Source organism: Microtus ochrogaster, chromosome 22 (assembly GCF_000317375.1).
Source record: "Microtus ochrogaster isolate Prairie Vole_2 chromosome 22, MicOch1.0, whole genome shotgun sequence".
NCBI lineage: Eukaryota > Metazoa > Chordata > Mammalia > Rodentia > Cricetidae > Microtus > Microtus ochrogaster.
The window spans coordinates 18,681,684-18,709,081 of record NC_022023.1 but is presented as its reverse complement, the minus strand read 5'-3'; the positions used below and the strand labels follow the sequence as shown (position 1 = coordinate 18,709,081).

Here is a 27,398-nt window from a genome sequence, read left to right as displayed (position 1 = left end):
AACTCACAGAGATCCGCCTGCCTCTGCCTCCCAAGTGCTGGGATTAAAGGCGTGCGCCACCATCGCCCGGCTTTGATCACGGTTTTTAATGACAGCAATAGAAGCCCTAACTAAGACAGCCAGTAACAAGGAGACCCAGGCTCTAGTTCCAGGACTCATGACCTTGACCAAGTTGCTTCCTCTATGGGGATCTGTTTCCCAGAGCTAGAAATGAAGAAAATGCTAGAAGTTATCCATCTTCTTCACAGCTGATATCACATGGCCTTCAACACTATAACTTGGGCCTCATGGTTGACTTATAATCAGCTAACACATCCTCTTTCAACGATAATAAATGGTTCCCTTCCTCAGAGCCAAGGAGAGGTGAGGCAGAGAGGCCAGGGCACGGAGGAGAGTTCTCTGGACTATTTTCTGCACACCCCCAACAGAGATTAATGCGTGCCTCTGAGTCAGCACAATCTCCTGCAGGGGAACACAAAGTGCTCACTCTGCGCTTCTGAGCAACCTGCCCAGCCCACCCAGAGGAGAGTGTGCCCATCCAGTCTGTTCAGTGAACCTCAGCGGGGTTCGTCAAAGGCCATGGCATTTCTAGAGCCAGATATCTTCTCCCCCCCTCCTCCCCCACCCTGTTAATATCTACGACATTTACCCTTCCTTCTCTAGGAACTAAATCAATCCCCTGCAGAATAAAAATCAGAGCATCTGGGCTTGTTCAGCTTAAGATTTATAAGATGGGTTTTAGACCCACCAGCCTAGAGGAGACCATTTTAGCTGTGTCGTCATGAACTCCACACAGGACCCAAGTGCTCCACATAATGTGGTTCCTGGAAGGGAGTTTGGGGGATGCACTTGTTGCCTCTGCTGCCGTGGTATCTCATGGTGACAGACATTACTTAGAGGGCATCCCTCTTAGCCTGGTGCATGATGGCACGGATGCTTCCCCACTCTCCAGAGCGAGGCCTGCCCTGGGTAGACAGTCTATGCCTTAAGGAATTACTACAAACTCCTGCAGTCCCCTGTTCTTCATGACACAGCTGGCTGAGACTCCTGTCACCTGCAGAAATGGGTTGTTGCTGATTCCAGCACTCAGCTGGAAGCCCCACACCTTCACTTGTGACTTACCACATGGTGCGTTTTCATAAAAGGTTAAGATTATGTACGTGATGGCCCCTGCAAAGTCTTCCGTGGATTATAGAGCAAGGGAAAGGAGAAGCAATAGGCGAAGTTAGATACAGCCAGTTTCAAATCCTAGATTTGTCTCCAGCTAGTTTAGACAAGCTGTTTTAACCTCTTAAAGTCTGCGGGTTCTCACTTGTGAAATGGTGAAGCCAATATTTACCTTGCGTGCTGCAGTGGCGATTAGAGATGACACAGATCAGATACTAGTGCAGAATTGATGAAAGGAGCAAGCTTATCAAATTATAGCTCTCGGTCGTGGTGGTGTAATTATTATAATTTGCTTATAAATTAGAAGAAAGCGAGCAGAGATTGTACTGGTTCTGGGAAATCACTGGCTCTTTAGCCTCCATTCCTTTGGCATCCCAGGAAGAAATCTGTGCATGATAAAAGTTGACCTTCCAACCTCATTAGCAGACAGTAACACACGCAAGGATGAACAGCCAGGAGGGGAGCACAGGGCCAGGAAACTTCATTAGGGAGTGGAATCCAGCATTCATCACTTGAGGTCTCCAGGCAACACCTCCCTCATCTGGGGAACTGGGGGTTCATACAGTGCTCATCACACTGAGTCACGTAAAAATAATATGAGAAAGACCAGCAAAACAGTTGAAAATCTGTAAAGCACCGAGTAGATTCTGATATATATCCATCCTATTATTCTAACCAAGGCAGCAGATAGATTAACTATCAAAGAAAACACAAGGGGAGCCACGTGGGAATCATCTGCCACCTTGCATGGCACAGGGAGCAAAGGCCCGGGCATCTCTGAAGCCCACATGGAGAAGGAGCGTGCATATCAATTATCCCCTTCTCTACCTTGAGTGAACAACAAAACCCCTCCATGCCCATGGCCCACCAGTAGAGACTCTAATGGAAGCTAGAGAGACTATTCTAGAGCCAGATATGTGTGAGTGTGTGTGCGTGCGCATGCGTGTGCCTGCGGTATACGGTATGTGTAATGTATATACTTGCTAGTATAGGTGCATGCATACTCGTGGGGGTAAATGTGCACATTGTATAGTGAATGTAGCTATCAATATAAGTGCGTGCATGTATGCGCATGTGTACAGTCACCGATGTGTGGAAGCCAGAGGCAGACATTAACTGTCTTTCCTCCATCACTCTCCACATTGGTTATTTGTGAGACAAATTCTCTCTCTGAACCTCAAGTTCATTGATTTGGCTAGACTGGCTGGCTGGCTGATGAACATTAGGGATCCCCTTTCTCTACCTCTCTTCTCCTCTAGTGTAGGGTTATAGTTATAGGCCACCATTACCAACTTTTTACATGGGTCCTGGGAATTCAAACTCAGGTCTTCACGCTTATGCAGAAGGCATGTTCCCAGTCCCAGGTATACATTCATCGACAGCTTCTTGGGTGGTGCTAACAGACAGCCACTGCCAGCATCTAGCTCAGGACTGACATGGTTATGTAAGATGTTTAACACCGAACAGCTTTCCATTGTCTGCGAATCAAGTTGCCATCGCCACACACGGCAGTCAGTAACCTTAGCTCTCGCTCTCTCCTAAGCAATCCTGTGGTCTACACGCTGGTGAATGAAGTGGAAGTGGAGGGATGGCTCTCAGTGGCTAAGAGCATTTGGTCATCTTCTACAGAATTGGATTTCAGTTCTCAGAACTTAAGCTGGACAACTAATAACCACATATAACTTCATCCCCAGGGGATCTGATATTTTTTTTCTGGCCCCCACAGGCACGGCACTCTCATGTGCATACACACTCGTGTACATATAATTAAAAATAAAACATATTTAATCAATCAGAGGTGAAGCATGGAAACAAGCTCAGTGTTTGGGAGGTAGAAGCAGAAGGACCAGGGATTCAAGGCTATCCTTGGCAATATGAAAAGTTTCAAACTAGCCTGAGTTATATGAGTCCCTATTACAAAAACAGTCTAAATTTAGAAAGAGAAAGGAAGAAAAGTGCTGGAGATGGAGCTCAGAGTGGAACATGCTTGTGGTGTTCTAGTACGTGAGTTCGATGAATGAAATTGCCAAAAACCTTTTTATAAACTTCTAAGGGACTGTTTTCCTTTTATGTGCACAAGTATTGTTCCCGCATGTCTATAAAGGCACCACCTGCATCCTTGGTGTCCAGAAAGACCAGAAAAGAATGCAGTCTCCCCTGGAATTGGAGATGAAGGCGATTGTGAGCTGTCACCTAGATGCTGGGACATGAAACTGGGTTCCCTGCACAGCAGATACTCTTACCCACTGAGCCAACCCTCCAGCTCCTTTTAAAAGAAAATTAAAAGAGCCAATGGTTCAGTGGGTAAAGGCCCTGTCATACAACCATGTGTACTGGAGTTCAGACCCCCAGAAAGCATGTAAAAGCTGGGCAGCCATGCAGCCCCCTGTCATTCCAGTATTCAGGAGGCATAGACAGGAGAGTCCCAGGGCAACTTGGCTAGCTAGACTAGCCAGTATTGGTGAGCTCCAAGATTTAGCGAGAAGCCCTGCTTCCGTAGGTAAAGTGGAGAGAGATCAAGGGAAATATCTCACATTAACTCTGAGTCCCCAAAACATGAGCACACACATGCATGTACAATCAACATACCATGATGTGGGATTTCCATTAGCATTAATGAATAAAGACACTGCTTTGAACCTATAGCAGGACAGAACTTAGGTAGGTGGAGGAAGTAAACTGAATCCTGGGAGAAGAAAAACAGAGAGAGAGAGAGAGAGAGAGAGAGAGAGAGAGAGAGAGAGGCCATGGAGCCACTGGAGACAGTTGCTGAGAATTTTACCCGGTAAGCCACAGCCTCGTGGCAATGCACAGATTAATAGAAATGGGTTAAATTAATATGTAAGAGTTAGCCAATAAGAAGCTAGAGCTAACGAGCCAAGCAGTGATTTAAATAATACAGTTTCTGTGTGATTATTTTGGGTCTGAGCTAGCTGGGTGGCAGGGAAGAACAAGCGGCCCTCCTCCAACATGTGCACACTCACATACACACACACACACACACACACAGAGAGAAAGAGAGAGAGAGAGAGAGAGAGAGAGAGAGAGAGGAAATAGATAATTAAAAGAACAAAGGACATGCTTAACTAACAAGCAGATACATTTTCCTTGTCTTAAAGGTGACCACCACTGATAGAAGCACAGCTGAGGCTACAGTGATGGCCGTGTGTTCTTGAACCTATTTTCTACCCCGTGAGGCAGATGTTCATGAGGGACTTGCTAGAACACAATGTTCAAGAGAAACAACTAAGATACCAAGAGAGCATCTTTAATTTTTCTAATTTGATTAGTTTCTTCCCCATAAGAAAAAAAAAGATCTATGAGTTAGACCTTGGTTGTTCTCTGTGTTGTTTTCTTGGGCCATTCACTGAGAGTCAAATTAGAGACTTCACTTGAGAGAGTTTCTTTTTAAAACAGAATGGAAATGGGGGGTGAGGAGGAGAGAGAGAGAGAGAGCAAGCACTCTGGGTCAATGCCGGAACACAAGGGCCTTTTGCCCGCTAAGGTCAAGCAGCTTGACCTTAGGGGTCCACGAGGCATCATTTTGACTGAAGTACATATTCAAAGTCATCAGTGCGAATCTGCCCCTGAGTGTGGGTACCTCATCCTCACTATACCAAGAGATCAAGTAAATAATAATAATGACTTCAATCAAAAGCAATAAAGATATCTTGAGCACCTGTGAGGTTCAGACAGCAAGTCAGCCAAGTTAACCACATTAAATCCAGTACGGTTGAATTCAGTCCATCTACACAGAAATCCTACGGAACAGGCATTACCATCAAACACACTTTACAGGGGAGGGAGCCAAGGCATGAAGCAGCTGAGTAACCTGCCTGAGGTCTCCCCACTAAGAGTCAGCAGAGTGTTACTTCAAACCAGGCAGCCTGGCCCTGATCTCCATTATGTCAGTGCAGTCTGAATCCATGCCAGTGCTGGCAGGATGGCACCAAGAAGGGAGCTTGGTTGTTTAGAAAGCATCCATTCTGTTGCGTTGTCTGCATTATCTCAGTCCTCACAACAAATGTGCCATCATCCTTACCTCGTCCTCGGGAAAACTAGTTGCGAGAGTTGGGACTGGCCCTAGGTCACTGACCGATAATGACATAGCTAGCTGCCAAACTCTCACGGTCGCATGGTCCCACATGGAGAGAAGCCTGCTCCAGGGCAGGGCTTCTTATCTGCAACCCATGTATAAGGAAAAGGTGGGATGGTCCCAAAGAGTGAGAGCAGACTTCAAAGTCGGAAATCTTGCCAACATGCCCTGCTTGGCACTTAGATAAGGCTCTCTGAATCTATTTCTACATGTGACCAGTCTCCAAGGTGACTCTGAGACTCTCAGTCATCCACCTGGATTCACTTAGACTCCCATTTTCCTGACCACACAGGAATTCTCCTCTGGAAATCTCTGCTCAGGGATGGTCATAGCATCTTCTTGGTAAACATGGGGCAAACTTACACCAGAGTGGGCTCTTCAGATCATAACCACATGCCCTCAGCTCCTGCCCAGCATTTGCCCTGCAAGAGGCTGGAGCTGCCACAGTGCTGCAGCTCTGCTATTAAGTCTGCTGAGCACAGTGGTGCCAGAGATACTGATGGGCATGAAACCTTAACTGGCATTGCCAGAGTAAACAGGGACTTAGGTTTCGGTTGGGAACAGCACAAAATGAGCTGATGACTTAAAAATGCTTAAGTCGGTTAGCGATGGCTTGGTTTCAGTAGGGAATTTTGTTCTTTTGTTTGCCCTTTTAAAAATCAACTATTCAGGGCTAGAGAGATGCTTCAGTGGTTAAGAGTACTGGCTGCTCTTCCAGAGGACCTGGGTTCAATTCCCAGCACCCACATGGCAGCTCGCAACTGTCTGTAACTCCAGTTCCAGGAGATCTGACACCATCACACAGATATATATGCAGGCCAAACACCATGAATATAAAATACAAATAAATAAATTGTTACAAATCTACTGTTCAACATTTGAGGGTGGATAGTGTGTATGTGCATGTGTGGACGAATGTACGTGTGCTCACACACAACTAAAATTCTACTGTGCTCTACAAGCTGAATGACTTCCCAGCTTCTCAAAGCATTTTTCACTTTGAGATATACTGATTGTATACACCCAACCTCCTTTGATTTTCCGGGTCGTGTCTAATGGAGTTCTAATCCTTTTAAGTGGCATTATAGCTAAGCATAAATGTATAAGACAAGTTTTAATGACCCATAGATAATTCTTTTTTGTTTGGCTAGTTTTGTAGTCTTGGTTGATGTCATTTTGTTTCTCAGTGACAATTTTTCTTATTTCGCCATATACACACTTTCTCGCTCCTTTCAGATTTACCCTCAAAGCTCACAGACCCCGACTCCACCCCCTGAGCACACTCACGTCCATTTGTTCACATGTCATCTCCAGATGATTTTGGTTACAGCCCTGGATTTGGATAGTTGTGGCAGGGGCCATCTGGGCTTCGAATATGTGTTCTATCTCAGAAACATTTGCTAACTCTTTCTCCAAAGTCAAGGTCTAGAAACACACAGGCACATGCTAGTGCTGACCCCTGATGTTGTTAAGTCACTTCTGTGTTCATGAAGACCTTCTGACCTTATGACATATATTAAGAAACAAGAGCTATTGTCTCTCCAGGACTGTATCACAGGTAGTAGCATACAATAGACCAAAAATATGTACTTATTTGTTGTCAATTGATTGGGTCAGACTTACATAGCTAGTATTAGAACTTGGTTTCCTATTCAAATCCGTTTGATACCTAGCTCTTTCTTTGATTCCTATATCTTGATTTCTTGAATGACAGACTATTCTTCCAGTAAAACATGTTCCCTATTCAAATAACAATACCATTTTGGAAGGGGATAAGCCAGAGGTCTCTTCCATCCTTCCTTCTTCATGTGTCTTCCCAGAACCCAATGACCCAATCAATTGACTGATTTATTTCTATAAGACAATAATGCCTTAATGGCAAATGACTATAAAATTATAATTTCACATGATACCATGGCATATTTAAAGTGTCTAATGGTGACAGACTTTCTCTCTCTCTTTATATATAAATATATGTATGTTGTATTATGTATATGTGTGTATACCTACATATATAAGAAGATAGTACATATGTATATATTTTTCCTTTCACATATTTGAGGTCACAGGGAAATGACCTTGGAAGTTTCTACTTACCAAGCATTCCTTTCTTGGAGCTGGACAGACACATGTCTTTCTCCGCACTGGGCAAGGCAAAGCTCACCACGAACACTTCCACTCCATCGGCCATCAAGGCCAAACCCAAGACAAAAAAGAGGGTCCACTGGAAACGCCCATGGCCACACTCGTCAATGATGGTCTCATATTGGTGGGCCAGCTGCTCCTCGTCCTCCATCCTCTCGGCCATCAGGTCTGCCTGGCCTCGAAGGCCATCTGCCCTGGAGGACGCCATCTTAGTCTGTTTGGACTTGACATCATCTGGATGAGGGATGCCCTGGTACTCGCCCTCATAGATCTCGTCCTCCTCATCGTGGCCTTCTGTCACGTCACTCTGGGCATCTTCTTCCGGGTTTGACTCGTTGCCCCGGTAGTAGCCATCGCTGGGGGCGTAGCCCTCATAGTTGTCCCGGTACCTGTAGTCATCCATTCTTTGCTTCTGGAATTGTCCGATAGCCTCTCAAGCTATATCTTTTGCTCAGTGGTAAATGCTGGGGCTATTTCAATGACCATCATCTATAGTATGGTTGCAATGGAGAGTACGTCCGTGTGAAGTCTTCGATGAAAGTTGCACCTCTCTTGCTTGTGTCTCAGATCAAGCAGATTCATACAGAGACGACCTAAGTGGCCTTCTGCACTCAGTGTGTATTAATTGTCTTCGGAAAGTTTCAAACCCTGCCCTGTTCTTCCCCTGTGACCCAGAGGCTTGTGCTGGGAGGTGCTGATTATAAACAGGACCCGCTGCTTTCTTTGACAGGGTGGGGGCAGCACTTGGCAGCTCACTGGCTGTGGTAATTTGTCCTTCTACTGAAGGTGATGCCCTGGGAATAGAGACAGAAAAGGGGAGAGTTACAGAAGGCTGAGATTCTGACATGATCTCTGAATTAAGTGAATGTATTTACTAATATCCGTATTTTGCGCGTTAGGTAAAGTAGATCTTAGACATTTGAATTCACATAAGCTAAATGAGGATTGAATCAATGGGGCAGGTGAAGGGAAACCCTGGGCAGAGAACCCTTTGAGCTCTGAAGAACCACGTGAAGGTCAAAGGTCAGATCTTACCCAGGAACGCAATAAGAAGTAGCCAAGGGGTTTCCAGCACAAGACAATTTTATGTTATGGGTTTCCTTTGAACTTATCAAGCTTTTGGCATCGATGGAAGTATTCTATAGGCCAATTTCCACTGTGAAAATGAATGCTTTTCCAACTTTATTATCAAGTAACCAGAAATGCAAAGCACGGAATATCTAAAAATGCAGAGCCCAGAAATATCCTAGAGAGCCTTCTTGGAGGCCCAGCTTGCTGTGGAGATCAGCACTGTAGCTCAAGGCACTCTGACCTCATACTTGGCTCAATGTCAAGAACATAGAGTCTGAGACCCAGAGCCATGTTGCCTGGATTTCTGTGAAACATGACTCCGATGTACCACAGACATGAACATACACACCTCTTTCCAAGCGCCAGTGCTCTCCTGTGTAAATCAAGGACAACAGTACTTGATGCATAAGAATATATTTCAAATACCGCGCCCGAGTGTCCATATCATCCCAGGCAATGTTATTTTCCTAGTTCCAGCTCTGAAAAACCAGGAACCAGTATTGTCTAGGGCCAAGGCGCTGTCTTATAACCCAGTTCTAATCATTGCATCCCTCTATTGAGTCCAACATCCAAGATTCTTCTAGAATCTCAAGTCTCCCAAGATTTGAGGCATCCTTGAATGATGCTTACCATCTTCCCAAATGTGGCCTGAAAATGAACTACATACTGAGCGCTGTAGGAGGTAGGGAAGAGTAAAAAAAGAAAAGGGGGAGAAGGGGGGGAAGAGGAAAGAGTAGGGGGTGCAGGAACACATCATCTAGTGGACAAAGCAAGTGTGACTCAGAGGAAGGTAGAAACAGAAGCGAGGCTGTCACAAAGCTAAGATTCCCTGCAGGGACCACAGGTCTCTGGAGGCTGTGTCCTAAATACTGTCCTGGGTGAATGACTCATTAGATCAGATGGGAACTTTGAAAACACAGTCTCCAGAGCTCACAGAAGGGCCTACTGAACATGAGAAGTCTGAATGCTTGCACAGCTCCCCAAGTAGACCCAAGGTCCCGCCTGAGTGAGCAGGCCCTCAGCAGTACAGGCTAGACCCCTCTCTCAGCCATTCTCCACACCAGCTGCGTCCAGGAGCCAGATTTTCCGGGAAAGATATTTAGATTTCTTTCCATAGGAGCTGACAAAAAGCTGTTTCTCAGTTCAAGCCAACTACCAACAAATTCAGAGCCATCAACCCCTACCAGGCCCCCTCCGCACGTGGAATCGCTGTCCTCCTCCACGTTCAACAGATGTCATCTCACAATGGATTGTGCTCATACACCCTTGCCGCAGCTGGTAGATTCTTCCCCTGCCCACAGCCCGTCTCTGGGCCCTCTGCCCCACAAATGCCACCTGGATCTCCACACCTTCAGCCTTGGGGAGACTCTGGCTCTGGGAACCATCTAACCCCGATGTGACAATGCATGCTTTCCTGGAATCATGACAGGAAACACTGACTCCCAAACACAGAGTGAGTGAGAACCACCCAGCTGGCTCATTAGAAATGGAATCCTAGGCCCTGTCCCTCAGAAGATGCTAAACTGTAGTGTGGGAATCAGGCCTGGACATTTATCCTCCGTACCGCTACCAGCCCAGGGGACCTGGAGCAATAGCGCTAAAGGACCTAGCAAGGAATACTTAACAGAATGACTCTCACTTCACCCTGGCAGAATTTTCACCATCTCCAGTAAATAAACTTCTATTGGACCAGGCTGGCCTGGATTGTGTCAGATGAATAGTCTAAATCGGTTTTTACTGCATGTGTTTAGGAACCCTAGGAGGACAATACATCACACATAAACAGGAGGGCCCTCTGCAGCATGATGTCACACGGAGAAAGCGTGCCAACTGCCTAAGAGCTGCTGGGTTAGTTCTATTCTGGAGGCCCCACAAAAATGTCATGAGCCAGGAATGAAAGGTTTTTGATTCTGAAAGCATATGTGGGAAATACCACTTTGAGTAAAGATTCTGGAACCTTCTCAGTGGAAAGAAACAGGTCTTCGTCAAAACTATCCCCACTCATCCGAGCTGGCTAAAAGAAGTATTGTAAATGTCTAGTCCAGGCAAGCCAAGAGTCTTCAGTGTCAAGAGTTTTTTGGGTTTTTTTTTTTCATTGACAAATGCCAAGCTCTTTTGTTTATTTTTTAATTTATTTTTTATTTACTTTTGCAGCATAACGTTTTCTAGAGAACATGCCAATTAGTCATTTGCAACAACGTGGCTTAAATTATCACAAAAACTAAATTGAACCCCAACCCTCAGGATCTCAGAGCATGATCTCAGGAAGATCAGAGTCTGAGACTGGAGGGATTGGGGAGACAGATCAGTGGGTTAGTGCTTGGTGCACAGGCATGAGGTGGTGTGTTCAGATACCCAAACTCCTGGGTGTCAGAAAACAGGAGTCTTGTTGGACTTGCTGGCCTTTAGCCTACCTGCAAATTAAACTGACGTGTGAGCTCCAACAAAATAAGGGGGAGAAAAGGTGCCCACTGACTTGTTTTTAGGCTGAGCATTCACACACACACACACACACACACACACACACACACACACACACACACACACCAAGGTTTTACAGAAGTGATAGAACAGGACTTTCCAGTGAGTCTAAAACAATTGTGATCTTATGAACAAAGCAAACCTGGATGTGGAGACAGATGGGTTGCAGGGAAGATGGTGTGGACGTTCACCAACAATGTCATCTATATACTACAGCAGCCCGAGGCCAGCAGTTGTGAGATGGGCTGGGAATGGTCTCCTTCCTGACTCTTGGAAAGAACCAAGCTGCTGGTACCTTGACTCAGCACTTCTAAGAGCCTCGGGGACGTGGAAGATCTCTTTGATTTGCTCCACAAAATCTGTACTATCTGTTACTGTGAGCCTTTGGAAGAACACAGTCGACAAGCTTATCAACAGAACAGCAGTAGAAAGAGGCCCACAGCAGCAGCCACTGGCTAAGCACCAAAGGGATCACTTCCCACAATTCCTCGTCTACGCTCAGGACCAAGAATGGGATGAGATTCTCTGTGCTGTGGGTGGAGAGACAGAGGGCTGGGAGGATAAAAGGATGTGCCCAGTGAACACAGAAAAGCAGTACTAGGAACTATGTGTGGTGCTGAGTTTAAACAGGATGCAGGGGTCGTGCAGAGACAAAGAAACTGGAACCCACACCCAGGTGGCAGCAGAGCTAATCTTGATGAAGAGCAGGATTGTATCCCCACACGAGTTTTTCTGCCCACTATCACCATGCATTTCCCAGTGTCTTTGGGGCTTAAGGTTCTGTGTAAATGTTCATAAATCAACCTCATTCTCAAGGAGCTGAGCCATTATGAGAAAGTCAAGTTAAAATAATACAGATCATCCTTCAGCAATGACACTGACACTGGTTAATCTTTATCGCCAACTTGGCTGGATTTAGGATCTCTTCGGAGAGACTTCCCTGGAAATGTCTCAGGGTGTGTCAAGACAGATTCAACTGAGGAGAGGTGGCACCAACCCATGGGCTGGAGTTCCAGACAGACTCAAACGCCATGTGCTCTGCTCTGTGACTTCGGATGCGATGTGATCAGCTGCCTCCCATGCCCACCATCAAAACCTTCACCACCATGATGGACTGGCACCATCAACCTGTGAACACAAATAACCCTTCCTTCCCTGTTTTTGGCGGGGATTTTGCCACAGCAATGAGAGAAGCAATGGACGCACAATCTTAATTATTTATCAATCACACATTTTCATTTATTGAACACTCGTCTTTCAGCTTTGCGTCAGCTCCTGGGCTAAGTTTAATCATATCTTTACATGTTTTACATCTTCTGACCAGCATCAGAGCCCCCATGAGGCACTCCCATAATGACCTCATTTACAGAGAACAAGACTGGGCATGAAGAAGCAAGACAAGTGACCAAGAGGGGAATGAGAAGATTCTCTAAGGGGATTCAGAGGAAGGAGGGCCACTGCGCCTTGGGATCTGCGGAGAGAGCATCCCAGAGGTAAGGAAACATCCAAAGGCAGAGGGGGCTCAGAGAAGCGTGGGTACCACAAGGGAGGCACCAGAAGCTGGAGAGCAAGGCCTAGAAGTAAGACTAGCTCGTCCAGTTTTGGACAGCCAGTGAGAAGTCAGCCGGCCTCCCACAAGAGGATCCACATGAGAAAGCACAGGAGATGGACGGGAGAAGAAAGAGGCCAATCTCAGTGCTTTGCTCAGAGGCGGAAATTTTCTATAAATATCAGGAGCCAACAGAGACTGTGAAGATGAGTGGAACTGGTGTGCAGAACAGAGGCCTGGGAAGATCTCACTGGTGGGGATGTGAGTCCTGGCCTGTAACAAAAATCTGGGATGCGAACAGTCAAACAAGGGGGACACATGTGCCAGAAGATATGCACAGAATGGACAGAATGTGCCCCGTAGGTGAAAAGAGGAGTAACAAGGAGATTGAAACCATGATGATTCTAAGCAGCCAAATGCTAGGTTGCCAGTATTTCCAGAATTCTGTGTGATTAGGACAAATGAAAGGTTTTCCTCTTTGCCTCTTTAGCGGGGTAGTAGGATATATTTGAAACACCCTGATGTCTGGGAGACCCAGATTCAAATTCTGATCCTGCCGTCTCTTGTTACCTATGTAGAAGCAACTCATAGCCTCTTAGTGCCGACACAGGCTCCTCATCTGTTAATAGCACCCCTGTATAAAGTCACCATGAGGATTCAGTGAGCTATCCATGAACCTCAGGCACCATGACTCCCAGCACGCACAGGAGGAACAATGCAAATCTCATCTTACTATCATCCGGACACTGTGATGATTATTATCTGTGCATTGGGACTTAACATGTAACCAGCATCCCAGCTAGAGCCCAGCTTCCTCTCTGTGAAATCTGGACACACCTGGGCTGAGATGGGGAACCAAGAACAGAGAAACTACTGGTTTCCAAACCTCCTAGTATGGATCTGTTTGCTGACTTTCTTTAAAGGTCACAGTGTTAGCCTCCTCAAGCTTCTTGGTTCAGAATCACTGTGCCATAGACCCTTGTTCAGAAGAAGGTTAAAAAACAATACTAATCAAATGATGTAATTTTTCCCAAAACTCTGAACATGATTAGGCCTTGAACATATCCGTTGAAGAGAGATAAAAAAAGGTTCTAAGAGCAAATAGATTTGGTAAACACTGGATCCTTTATTCACGATTCTCTTTGGGTGATTCACAGACACCCTGTCAAATTGAAAGCTGTAAGTACTGAACAAAAGCCTACTTAGCACAACAACAAGACACTGCTACACACCCACTACTATAACTGTAATCAACAGACAGATGATAGCAAGTGTGGGCTAGGAGGTGATGGACCAGAACCATTGGAAACTACTGGGGAGAGTGGGCGAGGGCTCAAGCACTTTGGAAAATGGTTTGCCAGGTTCTTACGATATTAAACATGTATTTACCAAAACCCCAGCAATTCCAATCCGAAAATGTACCTAAGACCAATAAAGACATATGCTTACACAAAGACTTGTACACAAGTGTTCACGGCAGTAGCATCTACCTCAGTTCCAAAGAGTGAATAGCACAAAGGCCCATGTGCCCATGAACACATAAATGAAATGCCATCTATCTATGCAGTACTTCTGGATTTGCCCCACTCAAGACCATGTTAGTTCAGTAGTGTTATAATCTTAAGGGTACTTCTCCCTTCATAGCTGAACCACCCAATTCAGTTCTGCTGTATTAGAACAGAAAGCTGGGTTCCAAGCTATGAGAAACAAGTGGAGTTAAGGAAGACCAGAGAAACCCTCAGGTTTTTTCTTGAGAAATTAAAACAAATATTTTAAAGTAATACTAAATCTGTTCAAACAAAGCCAGACTTGGTTTGAAGTTAGAGAATGCTTCTTGCTTTTAAAATGGAAAACTAGGACAACAACAGATGAAGAATGTTAATTATAGCATTGTTTATATTAATAAATATTGAAGTAAGTCATATGCTAAATGGGGGCAAGACAAACCTTAAAATATTTATATAGTTAAATAGTATGGCAATATTTAAACACTATGCCTCTGAAGAACTTTCATTTAGAAAAAAGAATATAGAAAAAATGGTGATCCTGCCTCCAGGAATCTCAGAATGAGACTGAGACTGAGAGCTGTCTCCTCCAGTTTTATAATCCTCTCTAGTTCTGGGATTCAAGGCATGCACCACTACCGCCTGGTTTCTATGGCAAGCTAGTATGGCTACTGGGATTAAAGGTGTGTGTCATTGCTGCCTGATCTGTAGGCTGGCCCGTGTGGCTGTTATACTTTTCTGATCTTGAGGAAAGCTTTATTTATTAAAACACAAATGAAATGCCACTGCACAGATTAATAGAAATGGGTTAATTTAAGATATAAGAGTTAGCTAGGAATACGCCTGAGCCGTTGGCCAGTGTTGTAGTTAATATACTTTTTGTATGATTATTCATGTCTGGGTGGCTGGGAAATGAGAAAGCAATCTTCGATGACAGTCTTTCTTTTTTTTTAATAATCCAAAAAGGACTAGAAAATAGTGATTAGTTATTATTATTACAGTCTTTCTAAGACAACAAGTGTTCACTCTTTCCCCGTGAAAAGTTCATTTGTTCCCTTCCTGCCTGCATCCTAAAGCCCAGGCAGTGTTTTTCACTGTGTGGTCTGCTCTGTCAGGAAAGCCTCTTGGTGCTGCACAAATATAGACTCCTGGACAAGAGTGCACTATAGCACTAAATCTGCATCAGCAAGCTCCCGCCCTCAAAGTTAAAGACCTACTTCTGACCTTAGCCATTTTCCCCTGGAAACAAATCACCATATTACGAGGAAACACCTGCCTTCAAACACCTAGGTTCTTCCAGGAGCTGAGCCACAAGGAAAGGAGACAGGGGCTGATGCTTAAGCTAAAGAGATGCCCAATTACTGGAGTCAGACCCATAGGAGGGATGTGAGCTCCCTGAGAGGAGCAGATAGTTGACCGTAAAGCTTTGGTTTCTTCGTGTGTAAAATGAGACGAATATGACATTCTAGTTCCTGAGTTGTTATGAGAGTTGAGTTGACATTTCACAAAACTTGGTTTTGGTGCCTATAACCAAGAAGGAACTCAACAACAACCAGAGAAGCCATTGTGTATTTACTAGTAACACACAGGGGGAAAGGCCTTGCTCATATGCATCGTGTATGCCTCAAAGCACAACCCAGCCAGAAGGACAATAGGGACTTTAGCTTCACCTCTGCCCAAATGCAAAGTCTTCTCAGGGAGAGCCTTTAGATTTGGGGCACCGCACTCTGCTGGAGCCCTGCCCTGAATCCCCATGCCACCTTGGGCTAGGGTCCTGACTTTACTCCACAAGCTCCTGAATCTCCTCCGCATACTGACATACAGAGGCACAGGGACTCACTCGTATTTTGTTCCCAAAATGAAGAATTACTAAGGTGAAAATTTCCAAAGCAGTGATGTTGCTCTTTATGGTAGCCAGCATGATTTTATACAATTAAATAGCATCAAATTACAAGGAGGAAGAGTGACTCTACTGGTCCAAGAATCTTCAGAGGCACCAGCTCAGCTCTTCCAGCCCCCTGCTATCTTTCTAACCATCCTTTCTAGTGAAATGGGAACAAGCCTCAAGCTCAGAACCTTTAAAAGGGAACCTTTAAAAGGGATGCTTTAAGGAGGCAGCAGGATATTATAATGTTTTCTTCGGTTTTGTTTTTATGATTTACATAGCATATACAGTGATAATGTAGTTTTCTTCTTTTTGTTTTCCATGTCTTCTTTTTTTATTGAGCTATACATTTTGTAGTTTCTTTTTTAAATGAACACATCGAATTGATATTTTGTTTTATTTTGGGAGTGTGTGTGGTATATATATGCGAGTGGGGTGTGTTTGTGGTGTGTGTGTGTGTGTTTGTGTGTGTGTGTGTGTGTGTGTGTATGCCAGAGGTTGACAATTGGTGTTTCCCTTTATCACACTTCAGCTTATTGTTTGAGACAGTCTTCCGGATGGCAAAGTTCACTTATTGGCTAGACTGTGAGCTCTGGGGATCATCTGTCTTCACACCCTCCACACTCAGTTCTAGATGTACACTCTATGCCTGGCATTTTCCACAAGTGTTGGGGGTCTGAACTCAGATCCTTGGGTATGTGTATTATGCAATTTTACCGATGGAGCCATTTGTCCTGCCCTTCAACTGGTATTTCTGAAGAAAGTAGGGAAAGACCTTTGCCAAAGGTACAAACACATTAAGGTACAAAACAAACATTTTCTGCATTGAGTAACTTTTCCTCTTCGATTTTGCAACACTAGCAGTTAGATAACTTTAATTTTCCATTTCAAAGGTGACCTAACAAAGATTCAAAGAGAGCAAGTCTATTGCCAAGCCCCCCGCCCCATTGATGGTAGATTCAGAAGTCGGCATTCAAACTCTCCTACAAACCAAGCTGCCCACACACCGTGTTTATGGCATTGCCTGCTGCTAAATGGAAAGCTCCTGGCAACCAACAATAGATCAGGAAACACTGACTACACATGGAAGTCTACCAACTGCTACTGGGAAGGCCAGCCTGCAGCAGCACCTTGTCCCTAGTCCAAGGTAGGTTTCATCTCTTTTCTACAATGCTGCTTTTCCATTGCAAGGTTACCCAATGAAGAACATCTTCTGTCAGTCACAACCGAAGACACCCCTGAGTGATCACTTAGGAGCATTCACTCCCTAAGCGAACCCTGAGGCAGAGAATGAACTTGAGCAAACTCAGGTGATGTCAAACTGTCAGGTGGAGGGATCCCCATGGTGGCCAGTGAGCGCAGCAGGGGGACATTTAGGAAGATGGCTACAGGAACATGCGGACGCAAAAACAGAAACAGGTTGGGAAGGATGGACACAGCTCTTAAGAACTTGAGAGAAAGCATCAGTTTCTTGACACCTCAAAGCCTGAGCAGAGAAGCCAGTACAGGGAAGCTTTGGAGGTGGACAGGGGAGGAAGGGAGCAGATTTGGAAGTATCAGAAACTGCTCCTGTTTCTTCTATCTGAGAGATAACTCTTCTTTAGAAATGAAAGTAGAAGCTATTACCATGGAAGCCTGTACTACTGGATATAAAGGCTGGTGGGATGCAACAGAAGCTCCCCTAAGAAACCACTGATTATGGTTGGTCATATTTCCAGAAAGCACCAATATCCTGGAGAAAGGAAAAGATATTATAACCTTCTGGGCATTTCAGATATGTTTTTTTTCTCTTCCCAAAGTAGAGATGATTGAAAAATAATTCTACAGGTAGAAAGCTTGTCTCAAAAACAGAGAAAAAATAGATTAAACCACTAAGCCACAAAGCCAGTGCATGCAGTAGGATCAGAAACCCATTGCCATTGTTCTTGAGTTCTCAGTAGTCCTCACTGTCCGCTATGTTCAGAGAGTCCAGTTTTATCCTAGGCTTTTCCAGACCCAGGCCAGCTGGCCTTGGTGAGTTCCCAGTAGAACATCCCCATTGTCTCAGTGTGTGGGTGCACCCCTCGCGGTCCTGAGTTCCTTGCTCGTGCTCTCTCTCCTTCTGCTCCTGATTGGATGCTCAACTTGCTAGACCTGGATGGAGGTGGGGGTTCCTTGGACTTCCCACAGGGCAGGGAACCCTGATTGCTCTTTGGGTTGACGGGGGGGGGGGGATTTAAGGGGGGGGGGGGGAGGGAAATGGGAGGCGGTGGCGGGGAAGAGACAGAAATCTTTAAGAAATAAATAAATTAAAAAAAAAAAACCTCTAAGCCAATAATGAAATCACAGCTGACCTTGGAGATGGCATTGGCCACTGCAAAATGAACCAGGAAGGAGAGTTCAACGATTCCCTTCTTGTATGGCTGGCAGATTTTGCCTGATGACACTATCAGCTTCTACATTGTGTCGCTAAGCCTAAGGCCTAGGGCCAAGCACTTTATACCATTCTATTGGCATGGCTCTACCACACCTCTTATGCCAATCATCCCAACACCGCCAGGCCCTTCATCCTCCAAACAGCTGGGAAATTTCCCTTCGTCACCTCCCAAGACTTTCAAAACACTTGATGTGACCTCAAGTTATCCTGCACTGAGCGGTGCACACCCAAGTTCTCAACTTCACTTTCCCCTTTCTGGCAGCTCCTCCCTAGGCAAATGGCCTCGCGCGGTTCTCATTGTTGCTCTCATCATCTGTTCTGTCAATCTTGGGAGTCACATAGACACCCAGGAGAATCTAACAAGCTCCCACTGTCCTGTCCCTTTGTAAGACAGTAAGTATAATTTTTACTAAACATAAAATCAGCACCCTGTCTGCAAGGATAAGGAATTCTTACCACACATAAGACGTTATCATCTGGATCACTGGAGGTTTTGGAAGACCATCAAGAATAAAAAGAGCTGCCACTGAACCTAGAAGATTATTGCTCCCAACAGGGGCAACAGCTTGGAAATTGGAATCTCAATGGGTCGAAGGGGGCTAGAGAAGTGGCTCGGTGTTTAAGAGGGGCTGATCTCCCAGAACACCCAAGTTGGATTGCCAGCACCCACATGGTGGTTTGCAATCATCTAGAACACCAGTCCCAAGGGATCTGATGCCCTCTTCTGGACTCCTCGAGCGCTGCAAGCACACAATGCACAGATACACGTGTAGACGAAATATCGGCAGACATAAAATAAAAATAAAGGGAAAAAGTTTTAAAGGCTCAAGGAACTTTATAACTATATATATATACATATATATATATATATGTATATATATATAACTATATATATATAAACTTTATAACTTTATGGATTTGAGTTGAAGGAAGTCTGGGAGACTGCTAAAGATAATAAAATGGATTTTGGACTTTTCTTCATACACACACACACACAAAGGAAAGCCACAAGATCCACTTCATGTGTCTTAACCTGCCTCTGCGTTCGTATACTTTTCCTTCTGGAAATGATCTACCTTTGGCTACAAACTAGCCCTGCCTTGTCCAGTCTTGGAGACACCTCATCCTTTTAGGACTGCCTAAAGTGGGTACTCTAAGTCACCACTGCCTGATGGTTACGGTTCCCTGGCTTCAGTCACTTAGCTATTGCTCTCACAGAGTTAGTCTGCGACTCTCTGGGCCTTTGGAAACCTCCTCACTTTTCTCAATGGGGAAAATATAAACAGAGCCCTCACAGCTGATCTTGCCGCCCAATCTATTTCCCTGAAATGATTTTTTTTAAACTCATTTCAAGACATCACAGTCCCTACCTCCATCTCTTAATCATCCCAAATCACTGAGCCCTGAGTGATATTGGCCCTGTGATACTCCTCTGCCCAGACATACTCATCCCACTCCAGTGTACTTCTTCTGTGTAATTAGTCACTCTGTCTGTCTGTCTCTCCATCCCTACCCCTAATTCAGCCTTGGCAATGTATAAACTTTGTAATTAGAACAGGCTCAAACATTGCTGGGAATGCAAACACATTTAGCACTAGAGCCTAGCATTTTGTGCTATTCTGGGCTCTACTCCAAATGCTAGAGAAACAGAGAAAGACAACAAAGGAAGAAGGTGTTAATGAGCCTATAGTCCATGTCTGGAACTAATACACAATCTCACGTAGTGCTCCCAGAGACTGGACAAGGACCTTTGTGAGCTCAGAGACCCAAAAGATGTTGCCAGGGTTACAAACACGGAGAAGGGCAGAGTAGATTCCATCCCGGGTTTATATCTTTTATCAGTCAAATCTGAAGGGTCATGTTTTGAACCACTGGTCTCCAGCTAGTGGCACTATTTGGGGTGTTCTGGGCATCTTGGAGAGGTGGGACACAGCTGCCAGAAGTGGGTCACTAGGAGTAGGTCTTTGAAATGAAAATTATATTTGGCTGGTTCTCTCTCTCTCTCTCTCTCTCTCTCTCTCTCTCTCTCTCTCTCTCCTCTTCCTTTTCATTTCTCTTCCTCTCCCTCTCCTTCTCTCTCTCTCCTTACTGATGAACTGTTACGTGATCAGCTCTGCCACACACCTCAGCCACAGTGGTTTGAGCCACTCCACTACCTCCCTCCACCCTGATGGGCAGAACCCGCTAATGCCATAAACTACAATAAGCCATTCTTCCCCTGAGCTATTTCTATCAGGCACTATGGTAACAGAGATGCAGAGACAACTAATGAAATACCAATACTGTGGTCTGGGGGTTTCACAAAACATCACGTGACCTCCATCTAACAGGCCTGACTTCCTACACATACCTCCTTTCCTGTGTAAAGGACGGCTACACACTTGACAAGGAGAGATGCCCAATGATATCAACATTTTTTTCGAGAGCCTGTAAGATACAGAGGGCAGTCTCTCATCCTTAAAGTGACTGCTAGATTGGGAGCACCATACCACCCATGAGGTCTATAGAGTCCAACCATATGTCATCTTTGCCTCCCACATAGCATGTATCAGGACTTGGCGCAGACTCCTGCCCAAGTCAACCCTAGAGTGATGGAAACTCACACAGCCTATTATGACATCTAGCAGTCATAGGAGTCTGATGGGGAACAGGAGAGGGAGGAGAGAGAGAGCCACCAAGCTGAGGGTGCTAATTAAGACAGCGTCAAAACTATGTCATTGTTATCCTGTCCCTTTTTTCTTCTGTTTTGACAGAATCTCACCAAATAGAAACCAAACTTACAAGCCACCTGCTTCCACCTCGCAGATGCTGAGATTAAGAGTGTATATCTCCTTAAGTAGTCCCTCCTATCTCTAAATCGTCATGGTGTCGAGAGGATTATCTCTAACCGGGTCTCTTTTGAGAAGCTCCGCCAGGAATGTTTTCATAAGCTTCTCAAAGCCCCTCCCCCAGCTACTAGAAGCAGATGGCACATCACTGGAGGAAGGATATTCCCACATCAGACAGCCACAGGATCCGCCCCCAGTGCTGCTGGCTGCTGTCACCAGGAGCCCTGGAACCAAACACAAGATGTCTTTCCGTGCTGCATGACCAGACACTGTCATCAGGAAAGCGGGTGTTAACCACTTTCCCCTTGCATTGAGACCAGCTAACACCCTGTTGTTTTCTTTTCAATGATTGGGGTGGGAGGATACTTCTTTATCATAAACCACACGCTGATGGTTCTCCCTAGAAATTCAAAGAAGCAAGAGGTCCTGCAAGCTGTTGTACGTCTAAGCTGAAGTACATACACAGGCTTTGCATGAGGGAAGGCTTTGTGATCTCTTCTGAGGAATTGGAAACCAGCTTCTCAGGCTGAAGCAGGTTTGTAGCATGTGGAGAAAGTTCCAGGGGCTTGTGCTGGACCAGAGATCAGATTAGACAGTGGGTACTGGGAGTAGGCAGGAAACTCGGCTCCAGAATGTGGTACCCTGGTCATGGAGGAAACGGCTGAAGCCGCAGTGTGTGATTTACCTGGCCCTTATATCTCCTTCCCAAAGGAAGCCATAAAACCTAAGAGGAAAACTCTCAGACCTTCTCCCTGACATCCCACGTGACTGGTGTCTGTGCTACATCTGGAGTTGGAAGGGATTAAAGACAAGGAATACCAAGAAAAAAAAATCCTCCCCCGTTAGGACATCTCACATGTTTGCATAACTGTCCACAAAAAATCACCACGGATCTTCCCACGGCTTTGAAGTTACATTGCCAAAGCCTCCTGTGCTGCACAAAGCGTTCACTAAATAAATGTGTATACTTTTCTCTTGTTAATCTGTTTCTTGTTATGGGGTCTCAGCCATGAACTTCGCGGTCGGTAAAGAAATGAAGTTTCTGCTCTACAACACTGAGTGGATAAAACACACGAGACAGCATCACCCTCTGCTTGCAGAGGACAAATCGTCTCCTCAGTGGGCACCTTTCCCATCACATGGGCTGTTTCTAGGCATAGTGACTTGGGTGATCCCTTCCTGAGCCAGAAATCTGCCATTGATGCATCTACCTTCTACAAAACTCTAGGATCCACTTTTCAGAATACCTGCATAAGAGTATTTTAGGAAAAACTGGTCACCCTTCTATTTTAGATCCCATTTAATCTCGTGGTGCTGGGAATTTAATGCAGGGCCGTTTCTGCACTCAGCAAGCACTCTACCACTGAGCTAGAGCCCCGGCCCCCAGCTGCACATCTTTTATAGATAGAATTTCCAATTTGCTTTCACCCTCAACCTAATTCTTCCTTCTTGTCCTCTCCAGCCTCCCTGGAAGACATATCCCCAGCTCTGAACCACCACCCCCTTTTCTACCAGGGATGATACACACAAGTCAAAGATCCTAACATTAGACCACCAATCAATCCATCAAGCTGCAAGATCACTCAGAGGACAACTTCCCCACCTTTCCCCTCCACCCCAGACCCTGCTGACTGCTCAGTGTTCTTTTTCTACTGCGGAATATATTCAGGAGGAAAGACATCAAGGACTAGGTAGGTCTAACATTTGTAATGTTAAGAGCATGTCTTGACAAACCAGAAGAAACTCTAATATTCTCTTCAGTAAACGTGTGCTCTACAACCCCCTCACCCCTCACTCAGAAAGGATTTTCTTATCTGAGCTTTGGAGAAAGCATCACCTACTGTATGCTCAGATGGATAGACAGGCCTTCTTAAATGCCAAGAAAACTGCCAAACTTTCACTCTGACTCTAATCAAAAACAATATCTGATTTTTCCTCAATGAAATGAAGACAGTGACCCTAGTCAGCCCTGTGTACCATCCATGTATGAAAAAGCCATCTCCACTGCTGCATGCATGGAGAAGTTTCTGGAAGAAGATATTAACAATGCATTTTCAATGATCATCTCCAGGAGATATAAATCATGTGCATTGAACCACCTCCATAGCACTTTCTAGAAGATGGGGCAACAGAAGAAAAAGAGCAGCCAGTGAGACCTGTCCATTAATTACTTTTACTTAAAATATTTGTTACTTTTGTTTGTATGTGTAAGCCTTTGTGAGTTCATATGCAGCATGCATAAGCAGGCCCCTTCAGAGCCCAGAAGAGAGTTCTATATCCCCTGGAACTGGAGTTCCTAGCTGTTTGAATCTGCCTGATGTGGATACTGGGAGCCAAACCTGGGTCCTGTGCAAGAGCAGTAAGCACCCTTAGGCAACTGAGCAATCTCTCCAGACCCAAACTCTTGAGGGGGGGAAAGCCTCCTTTATTTACATTAACAGTTAGAACATTTCGGTTTGACTACTTTCTAATTCTTCTCCTCAGGATTTGATACTGGTAGCCTATGCTCATTATAGGATCCATGAGTTTCTCCATACACATCTGTTTCATGCTTCACCCATGACATGATGGATTCTGCATTAGACCCACCTGGGTCTCCACCCAAACAAAGATCTCCTGCAAATCATTAAATCCACTCTTTCTCAACTATAAAAATTAGCTCTCAATGTGTCTCCCAGAAATGTCAGAAGCTACACCAATGAAGTCTCACCAACATGGATGCCCAAACAGGGCCTGAACAAGGATGACACCAACAGACATGCTAATGTGAAGGGGGAAGGCTCACAAGGCCTCCTCCCTGCTCTTAGAGCTACAGGTGACGAAAGAACACAGAGCAGGAGAGGGATTGTCTTCCTAGGCACAGAGGCCACAAATTGGTTATCTAATATCAAATAGTCATCCCCGAAAACATATACATAGAAGTAACATCATATAGACTGAGCAGAGTTTTATATTTGGAAATTATGTATATACACATAATATATATGTGTAAATACATAATGTATATAAGGCCTGCTGACTTAGACTACTCTAAAGGCTTGACCTATTTTTGCTAAAACAACTGCAAAAGCCAAAAGCCATCACCCAATCATCACCTTCATTTCACCACAGAGGATAACGCTGATCAAACCTACTGAATTGAGACCACAGGAGTTAGACAGCCCAGGATGATCACCCATGGGCAACAAGCCACAAGGAGAAAAGCTTGTAGATCAAATCCAGCATGGAGTCCTAGCTTCTTTATGGGGAAGCTAAGACTCCCAGTAGATTAATTTGCTCTGTGTTCGATGACCTCTAGATTTGCTAGAGCTTCACAGGCAGCAAATTAACTCCTAGATTAAAACAGTGGAGTCAGAAGTCCTCATCCCAGCCAGGCACTGTGGCAGGTTTACTCCTCTGATGGGTGACTGGAATGTTGGGGTGGTCCTACCGGTGTATGCATGGAGTGAGGGAAGAGAATGACCTGGGTAAGAAGAATAAAAAATTACAGAAATAAATGAGAAAGTGTTTGTTAAATGAGGACTGCATTGGAATATAAGGTGAATTCAGGAGAAAAAGGAGTCTGGGACTGTGTTGTGTTGAGAACTGAGGGAGGTCCTCGGGGATTGAGTAGTATTTGAGTGAAAGAGAGGAACTGAGTCGTACAGATATTCAAGGGCATATAGTGTCCCATAAAAGACAAAAGAGCAAAGTTGGAAGTCATGAAAGATATTGACCAAAGGTCTGGCAAGGTTTGGCAAGTTCTAAAAAAATTTCTCTGTTTTTTTTTTTTTTTGTTTTGTTTTGTTTTTTTTTTTTTTTTTTTTTTTTTTTTGAAAACAGACTCAAGGGCATTCTGAGACCAGAAGGAAGCAGGGAGGCTTCAGGTCACAACCTGAACCAGCAGTGGCAGCCATTTGGATCAAGATCTTCTCAAGGACATGTTAGGAACAGAAAGATCCAAACAAGAGGTGGAGTCATTTAGATGGGGCAAACAGATCAATGTGTGACAGCAAAGGAAAAGCCAAAGATGACGCCAAAATCTGGGCCTCGGCATCTGGAGAGGGCTGTGCCCTGAGATACAGGGGTCTGAGGAAGGAACAAGAAGGTAGTACAAGGCCAGGTGATGTGGAGCCAAATGCAACTTAGCTTAGTTACCCCAGAGGTCAGCAAGCAGTGGGGCAGCAGACTGGGTCAGGCTAGTTATAGACACAGGTTCCACAGTCAGATGCCAAGAGTTAAGTCTCAGTCCCAGCACCAGCCGTAAGCCCCTCGGTGAGATGCTGGGTCCTCCTTTCTGAATTTCATCCTTTTCATCTGTAAAATGGGAAAAACCTTTGTGCTAACCGCATAGTGTTGCTGGGAAGCAAGAGACGTAAGCGTGACCATGTGTGTTTAGAAAACAATTGCTTTTGATCAAGAAGCACCGTGTCCAGATTTAAAAATGAAAAGAAAGCTCTCCATCTAAAATTTCAAAGTTCATATTTAGTAGAAGAGACCAGGGAGAAGCAACTGGGTGGCTCTGAATTATAGCTTCCCGGATCTGGGGGATCCTGGGCTTATCTTTGAAAGATGATTAGAAAGTAGCCAGATGGTGAGGGAGGGACGGGGGAATGTCCAAGGCAGAGAGGACAGCCTGTCCTTTCTCGTGTGTCTGTGATAACGCAGCCAGCATGCAGCAGAATCCGAGCATAAAATGGCTATCTTAGAGTTCTTGTCTTCCATTTTCATGATACGGTAGGAAATGCTTTTTTTTTTTTTTCGTTTTCATATTCACAATGGATCAGCCTAGTCCAGCTTGCCTGACCTCCAGCTGCCATTCCCGAGTGACACCAGAGCTGCCACACTGACCACGACCCTGTCAAAGTTCGTCCTGAAGCTGAGAGCAGTCTTAGCATTTCAGGAGGCTGAAGTAGGAGGATGGGGCATTTTGAGGCCGGCCTGAGTTACACAGTGAGTTTCAGGCTAGCCAGGGCTTCTTAGCAAGACTTGGCCTTTATATAGCAAGACCCTGTCTCAATACATATATTGGTATTGTACATACCAATATATATATCAAATGTTATGCGTATGTACACATGTGCATACACGCACACACACACATACACACACGCGCACACACACACACACACACGCACACACATACACATACACACACACGGGCCTCTGGCAGTCACCATTCCTGTACCCCATAGCTCCCTTTCTGATATTCCAGGAAGACGTGCTCAAAGGTCAGCAACAGAACAGAGGCGTTAGAGCTGTTCTCACCACATCTGAGCATGTTTTAAGGCCATATGTCCCCATAAACATCTCTAAACTCCCGTTGAGTCTAGGTTCCTAATGATTCTAGTGGAGGAATAGCCTACAAAGGTAAGAATTTTAATTCTCGCTGAGCAATAATGGATTCAGGAGAAATATCCGCCCAGACTGGGGTCAGAAGAAAATCTTTGGATACCCTCCAAAGAAGCCTAATCTCTCAGCAAAGCATCATGCATCAGAATATGAGAAATAGCAGAACTTGCACCTAAACTTTCTAAGGCACCTTGGATATACAAATGTGGACAGTCTGTGTCAATACTAGCAGATGTTGAGAAGAAAGCAGACCCGGAACTGTGGGGCTATGCCTGTCTTGCCAGGTCGTTCACTGGAAGACTGGAAGTCTGCAAGCCTATCCTCACGTGGACCCGTCCGTGAGAATGTACCTCCCCACCGCAGCTGCCACGGTGCTTACTCATGTGGACCTCCGTGAGAATGCACCTCCCCACCGCAGCTGCCACGGTGCCCAGACCGCTCAAATCTGCTTTATCCTCGTCAGACGACCTTAAAATAACCTCCAGTCTGAAATAAGCTGTCAAGACCTCACCCACAGGGCTCGTGACCAGAAACACCACTGGGCCACCATTCTGTCACATGGCTGACCCACTGACCCACATGGGTTCTGAACCCAGGTCCTATAATGCTTCCTCGGAGCTCCTACTCTGTGGTCTTGCTTCAATGGTAACTTAGAAACAAATTCCAAGAAACATACTGCTTGTCACTGGGATTCTCAAAATATTTGCTTTATTTGAAGATGCTTAAGGGCTTAACATACCCAGAAGCACAGTGGTTAACACAAAAATATTTAATAATGAGTAACTAAGACTCGTCCCTACCTAGGAAAAAGGAAACATGGAGAAGTGCCCATGCCGTCTCTCTCTCTCCTCTCTCTCTCTCTCTCTCTCTCTCTCTCTCTCTCTCTCTCTCGCCCACACACACACACACACACACACACACACA

At 45.1% G+C, this 27,398-nt stretch overlaps 1 protein-coding gene across 4 annotated transcripts in view; it reads right to left on the bottom strand.

The window, feature by feature from the left end:
- Positions 1-27,398, bottom strand: part of Sv2b (synaptic vesicle glycoprotein 2B) — a 153,242-nt gene that overhangs the window by 56,064 nt on the left and 69,780 nt on the right. For all 4 annotated transcript variants that reach the window (XM_026784292.1, XM_026784291.1, XM_005357752.3 and 1 more), the window contains one exon: positions 7,361-8,202. In XM_026784292.1, coding sequence (XP_026640093.1) covers positions 7,361-7,811 — 451 coding nt within the window. In that variant the 5' untranslated portion in view covers positions 7,812-8,202. The remainder of the gene's footprint in view (positions 1-7,360; positions 8,203-27,398) is intronic.